Source organism: Myotis davidii, unplaced genomic scaffold (assembly GCF_000327345.1).
Source record: "Myotis davidii unplaced genomic scaffold, ASM32734v1 scaffold172, whole genome shotgun sequence".
In the NCBI taxonomy this organism is placed as follows: Eukaryota; Metazoa; Chordata; class Mammalia; order Chiroptera; family Vespertilionidae; genus Myotis; species Myotis davidii.
This window is the reverse complement of record NW_006284343.1, coordinates 2487661-2496564: the sequence shown is the minus strand read 5'-3', so window position 1 is coordinate 2496564 and position 8904 is coordinate 2487661. Positions and strand designations below refer to the sequence as shown.

At 52.1% G+C, this 8904-nt stretch overlaps 1 protein-coding gene across 3 annotated transcripts in view; it reads left to right on the top strand.

Annotated features, from left to right (window-relative positions):
• SLC39A11 (solute carrier family 39 member 11) overlaps positions 1-8904 on the top strand; it is a 176324-nt gene that overhangs the window by 27953 nt on the left and 139467 nt on the right. For 2 of the 3 annotated variants that reach the window (XM_006754593.2, XM_015570616.1), the window contains one exon: positions 2628-2786. The exons of the other annotated variant lie outside the window; for it this stretch is intronic. In XM_006754593.2, the coding sequence (XP_006754656.1) occupies positions 2628-2786 (159 nt within the window). The remainder of the gene's footprint in view (positions 1-2627; positions 2787-8904) is intronic. 3 annotated transcript variants of the gene reach the window in all.

The following is an 8904-nucleotide window of genomic DNA, read 5'->3' as shown; positions in this document are numbered from 1 at the left end:
CCGGGCTTCTGTTTGGGGTGGTGAGAAAGGTTGGGAATAGTGATGTTTGTACAGCACTCTGAGTGTAATTAATGCCACTGAACTGTAGGTTTCAAAATGGCAAATTGTATGTGATGTGTGTGTGTGTGTGTGTGTGTGTGTGTATCTCCATAGGAAATAATCAAATTAATAAATAAAATAGCTTACATGATTAAAACTGTAAATATTATTCCTTTGTTTCCTTTCTTGTGCAATTGCTGTGTTTTCCAGAGTTAGTAAAGGTAACTCTTTCTTGCTTTCCCCACTTTCATGGGAACCCCTGTTACCAGTCTCCCACCGGAAGTGCAGATTCCTGTCCCATTTTGGGACCTCCCAGGGCTCTGCCATTCGCTCTCCCTAGGAGCCCTCCAGCCCCCTTCCCGTCCCTCTCAGCTCCTGTTCTCCGGGTCTGTGACCCGTTGCTCCCTCATCCTCTCTCACCACCACCCCAGGGGTTCCCTTCCTTTCTCTCCCCTGTTCTCAACTTGTCTTACTGCCTTTTATCTGTAAAAACACACCCTTGAGTCTCTTTCTGAGAAAGGTGCCTGGGAGGTGGTCTCCAGCCAGCTTCCCCAGAAGCAGGGATGGATGGGGGGGCTCCTGTGCAAGGGATTTGGGGAAGACAGGCTTTGGTAGAAGCAGCCAGCGGGTGAGGGACGGATGGGGCTGGGGAAGAGGCTGGGCTGAGATGGGAGAGCATGGGGGTCACTCCCATGCAGCTCATAGACATTCACGATCTCCTGTTTCGGTGTGGTACCCTTATTCCTAACTGGGCAGCGGGGGTTGTGGGGAGAGGGGGCACCCCTGAATGTCTGGTGGGGCAGTCACGTTGATAGGATGGAATGTGGGGAGGGGTTGGAGGATGAGATGAGTGAGTGCCCTTACCTGGATCACGGTTTTAGATTTGTTGATGGTGGGGATATGGGAGAGAGGTAACTGGGTAGGTCGTCTTTGGTGGGGAGTTTACCATGAATGGCAGCTACCAAGGACTGTGGGTTCGAAAGCTAGTGAGACTACAGCCTGGGAAAGGGACGGAGTAGGCCGTGGCCTGGAGAACGAGCCCACGGCTTCCTTCCACGGTCTCGGGGAGCTGAACTGCTAAGACATTTTCCTTCTTTTTGGGAGTTCCTGAAGCATTGGCAGTTTTCTGGGAGGGGCACTAAGGCTTCTGCGTGTGGATGAGGCTGGCAGGAGGGAAGCCGCTTTCCGTAGGGATTTGTCCTTCATTGTCACTCTTGTGACACCTGGCTCTGGCACTGCATGTGTTTTTTGGGAGATGGATGATGCAGATGTCTTTTTTCAAGACAAGGCATAATTAAGTCACTTTTAGAAACCCATTCAACGTTTTGCATGTCGGTGACGACTGTCATAGTAGTGGGAGTACTCCAGCCGAGATGCCACTGCACCCTTGGGAGTAGGTGGCTGGGTGCGTGTTTAATTTGCTCAACGCTGGAGACTCCTTTCTCGAGTCGCCCTCCCTGAGATTTGGCTCCAGCCTCGTTTCCCTCTTCGCTCGTGTCCGCTCCCGCATTGAGGCGATCATGGTCCTTGCTCGCCGAGCTCCCTGAATCGGCCACTTACTGGCTCTGTGACTTGGGCAGGTTATCTTGGTACCTTGAGATTCAGTTTCTTTATCTACAAATAGCAAGAAGAAACAGTATCTACCTCTCATGGTTTTTGTGATGGTAAGGGACGATATCCAATGTGAAGCGTGCTCCCTGGAAATAGTAGGTGATCAATAAATGTCTGTTCCCTCCTGGCCAGTGTGGCCTCACGGTTTGATTCCGGGTCAGGGTACATGTCCGGGTTTTGGGCTCGATCCCCAGTAGGGGGGCTTGCAGGGGGCAATCAATCAATAATTCTCTCTCATCATTGTTATTTCCATCTCTCCCTCTCCCTCCTTTTTCCTCTCTGAAGTCAATAAGTGTTCATTCCCTTCTTCCTTTTCCATGATAGGAAGAGTGACAGGACTACGCTGACATCGACTCACTGGTTGTCTCCAGATATTTCAAAGGCCATCACCTCTCACAGAGGAAAGACCATCCTCTGGTGCTCCAGGGAGCAGGCCTAGAGCTAATAGGTAAACATGGACGGGAGAGAGAGTCCCACTGAACATAAGGAAGACTTCTGTCCTATAATGCAGTGTCCTGGAGTGTTCAGCTAGGACAGGACAACTGTGTTATTGACACTGGGGCCAGGGACTTTGTTGTCGGGGGCTGTGCGCTACATATGTTTACAAGCACCTGTGCCCTCTAGTTACTCGATGCCCCTCGTATGACAACCGAAGATGTCTCCAGACATTGCCCAAGGCCACCTGGAGGGCAACATGGCCCTTGTTGAGAATCATTGAAATAGAGGTTAGATGGCAGCAAACCACACTCCGTTCTTCCTAGGTCCATGCCATTTCTGCCCCAAATTGAGTTCTTACGGCATCGGTTCCAGGAGTTCTGACGGTGGCTTTTGGTTTGGGATGGGACCTGCCATGGAGAATTAAAGGTCTAACCCATGTGACGTCGTCAGGCTGCGTTTGGGCCGTGGAGGGCAAGTAAAGCCACACTCGGGAGGTGTCTGGCTGGTTTAACGGTCTGCTGCTCACTGTGGTTCTGCAGGTCATGTTGGCAGCCTCCTACTGGTCCCTCCTGGCCCCAGCGGTCGAGATGGCCACGTCCTCCGGGGGCTTCGGTGCCTTTGCCTTCTTCCCCGTGGCCGTGGGCTTCACCCTCGGTGCTGCGTTCGTCTACTTGGCCGACGTCCTGATGCCTCAGCTGGTGAGTACCGCCCCTGAAACGTGACATTCCCTCTGCCGGTAGCCAGTGATTCCGGAATAGATGCTGTGGACCGTGCACGGCTTTTATGTGGAGGAACTGGATCTGACGTTTCCCCTAAAAGGAAAGAAGCTCTTGGTAATATGACTAATCATCCCCGTGGTTACGTTTTGCTAAGTTCGGATTTCAAATGTCAGCCTTCGTTATAAATATAGAGAGCAGCTGACAATGCACCATGCGGTGCCGTGTATGTGAAACTGGGAGAAGTGAGTGGCCAGGATCAGGGTCCTGACCCTTAAGAGGCTTATGATGTCACCAGGGAGATGACAACACACCCGACCATAGCGTAAGACCAGTGACAAAGCATCGAATCCACAGGGCCTTTGAATAAGAGGAGGAGGTGCGGAGGCTGGGCAGCCGGGCTCTGGGTGGAGCTCACTTCTGTCAGTCACTGGTGGCGTGCCCCTTAGCTCCGTTCCTCCTTCCCATAACTCGAGGCTAACTCCCTTTAATGGCTGCAAAGTCAAAATTCAAAAATCTGGTAACGTACTATAAAAGGGCTGGCGGGTTGGATTTGGGGAACGAGTGTGTATAAGGAAGCCAGTAATGCCCGGCCAGAGTTGCTCAGTGGTTGAGCGTTGACCTATGAACCAGGAGGTCACGGTTCGATTCCCAGTCAGGGCATATGCCTGGGTTGCAGGCTCGGTCCTCAGTGTGGGGCGTGCAGAAGGCAGCCGATCAATGATTCTCTCTCATCGCTGGTGTTTCTATCTCTCTCCCCCTCTCTATTCCTCTCTCTGAAATCAATAAAAATATATTTAAAAAAAGAAAAAAAGGAGAAGCACACTTAGAACCGCAGCCTGAAGTCTGGCTGGGATCCCCCAAGAGAGAGTCGAGGCCAGGCCATGAGACTGTGACGAAGGCCATTGGCTAGAGTGGGGCTGTCATGCGCTGCCATCGGTAGACAGGGCTGAGCACCCTTAAGGGGCTTATGGAGTGGATGGAGTCGGATGGGTGAGAGGCAGTGAGTCGGCCTCTGTGTTGCTTTCCTCGGAGAAGTGAGCATGCTGGATCCAGCAGGGCAGAGGGGTGGCTGGAACCCTTGCCCTTGGCCGTTCACTGGTCCCACTGCCTGTCGGTTAACGGGATTCTGTCCTCTGACTCCCCTGCCCTTCACTCAGCCTTTCAGATTTATTTGTCCCCCTTTTGGAGCCGAAGCAAAATATGGCTCATGAAAAGGGTTTTACTCATCACAGCCTGTCCGGGGGAAGCCACTGTGGCTTCGTTAACCGCGGATGCATCAAACGTCTCTCTGAACTGGGTATTGGCTTTTATTTATTTATCTGGGAATAAAGCAGAGGAGGCTCCCGCAGTAACAGTTAATGAGCTGGCAGGGATTTGCAGCGGCTTTGCCAAATGGAGTCTTTATGAAAGGGGGAGAGGGGGGTGGGCGGGGAGCGTGCACCCTGCTTGGCCTGAGAAGCAGCTGGCAAGAGGCCGGGGGAAGGGGCTGAGGCCTGGGCCAGCCCGAGCCCAGTATCCCTCCCTAAGGATGACCCAAGGGAGAAACAGAATGGATGCCCAACAGCTATCGATGTTGACATTTTGATGAAAAATATGTCAAAGATGTTGACATTTTGATGATCTTTGCAGTTTTGCTTCTCTGTGAAGTTTAAGGATGGTGGTAGGCGGTGAGGAGGCAAGGGCATATTTCCCCAAGGCCTCTCATCTTTCCTGTTAGTTATCCTATTAGTATTACATCAGTACAACGCAAACATCTCATTATCAAATAAAACATTTCTGTGGAAATGCCTTCCTGTTATAGACTGTGTCCCTCCAAAATTCATGTTGAGCCTAATCCCCAGTGTGACGGTCCTGGGAGGTGGGGGCCTCTCCAGGTCCTCAGGCTATGAGTGTGGAGCCCCCACGAGTGGGATTAGTGCCCTTTACAAGAGCCCCCGAGAGCTCACTTCCGCCGTGTGAGGACACAGCAGGAAGACCCCGCCTGTGAGCCAGGAAGGAAGCCCTCATCAGGCACCGGATCTGGGGGAGTTTGATCTTGGACTTGGTCTGCTGATCCGTGAGAAACACATGTCTGTGGCTTGTAAGCCACCCAGACGGGGGTCACTTGTTGTGACAGTCCTCATGTCCGGGACACTCTCCTGTTCCCATTCTCTTCCCAGCCAACCGTTGTCATCGGTTTCGTGGGCGCTCTTCCAGATTTCTTCTCTTTCTTTGAGAAAACGAATGACGTGCCTTTTAGATCTTGAAACATAACCCCTTCCCCCGTCTGCCTGTATTGTTCGGTACGCTTTACATCAGCTCCCTAGCAGAACCCGCCCTGACTCAGGAGCTCTCTCTTCTTCCACGGATTTCTGTGCGCGCACACTGATGCATATTGAATCCGAGCCTTCTCAGTGTGTTGTTCCTGAATTTGAAATGATCTTCATCCGCAGCTATTTTCATCCCCGCACAGCACCGGCCGGCCGTCTCGGTGTCGTCTGCCAGGCTGTTCCCATCATCGCGCGGTTAGATGGCCCCGGGCTTGTCTGTCGTATGTGTGCACTTGGAAATGTAATTCTCTTCTCTATTTTTGGAAAAACAAGGGCAGCACACGGTCTGCGCTGTTGCCCCGTGCTTTCCTCAGCGTGCTCTGTGTCTTAGCGTCTGCTCCTGGGAGACGTGTTCCCCTCACCCCCTCCCTCTCCTGGGATCTGCCATCTCAGGGAGGCTGCCCAGGTCTGCAGGGGCCGGGAAGGGAGTGGGTGTCGGGCTCTCCTCTCGGAGAGAGCCTGGCTGGTAGTCGTGTCTCGATAGGCTCCAGGGGACATTAGCAGGTGGTAGGGGTCCTCCCTCTCCTCAGCTCCCTCCTCCATCTATCTGCTTTGCAGCCAGTGACACAGAGCCTCTGAGAGTGCCTGCTGTTGGTGATGTGGCTTCTGGAGCACCCTCACTGGGTCCGCCATGGACACATGCACACACACATGCACGTACATACCTGCATGCACACATACATGCATGTACTTGCACACATGCATGCACTCGTACACACTGCCATTTCGGTATAAGCTGGCTTGCTGAAGGGGGCTCCCCATGCACTGGATGGTTCTTGTTACTGTACTAAAGTGGCACGGACTCTTAAAGGCAGATAGGCATGGTTGGAACCTCCAGGACTTAGATTTCCTTCTCCACATTTGGACCATAGAGTTGTGACTGAATCCTCGTCCCCTCTTGCCATCTCTGAGCCAGGAAACATGTCCCTGGGAAACGTACTGTGGCGATGTACTACACCGGTGGGTGGTTGGCAGAGATGATCCACGAGGCTGGATGGCTGAAAGAATAGGGTGTGCGTGGGGTCTTAACTCTTTCCTTCTAAGGGCGGTGGGACGGACGTGTCTGTTGGCTCACAGCTGTCTCCCTAGCTGGGTGCCTGGTGCGTCACTGCTGGAGCGGGTGCTGGCCATGCCTGTCGTCCATCTATAATAATAAAAGCATAATATACTAATTAGACCTTCCGGACAACATTCCAGACGACCTTCCGGACAAAGTCGGGTTGTGAGGGCCAAGCCCATTGTATGAATTTCATGCATCAGGCCTCTAGTATATATATAAATTATATATATGTGATATATATGTATATAAATATATATAAATATATTTATAAAGGAAGGGAGAGGGAGAGAGAGCTAGAAACATCAATGATGAGAGAGAATCATTGATTGGCTGCCTCCTGCACGCCCCCTACTGGGGATCGAACCCATAACCCAGGCATGTGCCCCTGACCGGGAATGAAACTGAGTCATGCCAGCTGGGCAAATAAGACCCTCTTTTTGAAAACTCCTTACAGCTTCTAAGCTGAAAGTGCTTTACACACGTGAGTTGTTATCCGGGCACAGATCCACGCCCTTTGCAGTCGACCACATTTTGGGCACGACAAACACGAGGCGGAGATCGTTAAACCTGCGGGCAGAAAACAGGAAAAGCTTGGCCTGAAGTCTGACTCTGCGGCATGGTTTTTATGCTTTATTTGCTTTCCTAGTTCTGTTTGCCTACGAAGCTAGAGACGTGCACTGCCATTGAGAAGGACCGTTTTCAGAGCAAGGCAATGGGAAGTGTATTAGGAGGTGGGGTGGGGGCGGGGGGGGGGCGGCGGGAGCTGGGAGGTCGCCTTTGGGTCTTAGAGAGATGTTGACACCTGGACCTCCCTCTGGAGGTTCTGACTCACTGTGTCCAAGGCGAGGCCTGGTTTCTACACAAAACGTCCCCACAGAGCGCTGCTGTCCACCAGCCAAGGTTGCGACTGCCCACTGCAGGCTACTTATAACTTGCTTTTGTTCAGGGGGTGGCGTGTTTCTGTTTGTTTGTTTTTGTGGTTCCTGTTTTTTTAATGATTCACAGCAATTCAAGTGTCTTTTTCTTTCCCTTGGAAGCCAAAGCCTTATTATTGCAAAAGACTCAGAAAAGAGGGGAAGGGGATGGGCTCAAGACGAGAAGGGGCAGGAACTGCTTCTGTGGGTGGCGGACTTCGACGCACCAGCATCACCCGGGAGACCTGAAGAACGCAGGTGCCTGGGCCCCGCCCCAGACCCGGTGACTGACAAGCTGTAGGGGTGAGGCCCAGGCACCTGGGTTTTAAACTAGGTCTCGGGGATTCCGGTGCTCACCAAGGCGAGAGCATCGCAGGACAGCCCGAAAGGTGAACCGGGCGCTGGAGGAGCCTGAGGCTGTATCTGAGGGACCCATCCTCTGGGTGGATGAGCGTGTGCCTCTTCCCGGTCAGAGGGGCTCCAGGTTCCACTTGGCACCTAGTCACTGCTTCCCTCCTCTTACTCTCCCGACAGCCTTGGAACAGCCCGCCCACTCCGTCTGACACCCCGATCCTGACTGCTCACCCCTCCTCATTTTGCTAGGAGCTGTTTGCATCTCAGGTTTCCATGTGGTAGAGCGAGGGGTTGTGGGGAGTCCCAGGAGACTGGCTCATGGATGAGGCCCAGTGTTCCTCGGAGTCAGTGGCGAAGTCGTTTAGGGGCAACATGTAGTAGAATGAGCATGGGCTTTGGATCAAATTAGCTTGCTTGTCTTGGGGCAGTCACTTCATCTCTCTGAACCTCAGTATCCTTATCTGTAAAATGGGTCTAATCCTCCCTGAGAGGGTGGCCATTGGGATGAACTAAAATAAAGCATAGAGGGTCCTGGGCAGTGTGGCTCAGTTGGTTGAGTGTCCTTTGCACCGAAAGGTGGCAGGTTTAATTCCCGGTCAGGACACATGCCCTGGTTGCGAGCTTGGTCTTGGTCAGGGCATGTGTGGAAGGCAAACGGTCGATGTTTTTCTCTCACACCAACATCTCTCTCCCTTTCTCCCTTCCTATCTCTCTAAAGTCATTAAAAACATTTTTTTTAAAAGCATTTAGAGTACTTAGCACCATCTGGCTGGCATACAGTGGGTGTTCAATAACATTCGCTTTCCTTAAACCAGGACATGTCACAGCTGCTGGGGATCACTTTGGGATCCCGTTTCTTGTTTTCACAAGTTGTGGATTCAGGCTTAACAAAACATTTATGTGTACACACATGTGCATGTGTGTGTCTATGTATTTTATATGCTGTGATCTTCAAAGGAGGAGGGCTCAGCTGATGTCTGCAGCCTTGCCTCTGGGCTCTAGGAAGGGAGCTGCCCTCCCGTGGGCTGTTTGGAGGTCCCATGGAGGTGGCCCCTCCATCGACTCTCCCATCAGGACCATCGTCTGTCTGTCTGCCTTTGCCATTTCCCCTGTGGTGTCGCTCTCGGAGGGATTTTTCTACGTAAGAATGACCAACCGGCCACTCAGAGACCACAGTGATGTGACCAGGTGAGGCGGGTGGAAGCCTCCAGTTACCTGGTGCTTTAATTTCAAACACCTAAAGTTACTTCACTCACATAACAGGTTGCTGGTAGGCTGATCGCCTGGTTGGACACCTAGGTTGTTGCCATGGACTGAATTGTGCCCACCTCCATTTATATGTTGACACCCTCACCCCTGACGGGATGGTATTTGGAGGTGAGGCCTTTGGGAGATAATTAGGTTTAGATGAGGTCAGAGGGTGGGGCATTCAGGTAGGATTAGAGCCTTTAAAGAAGAGA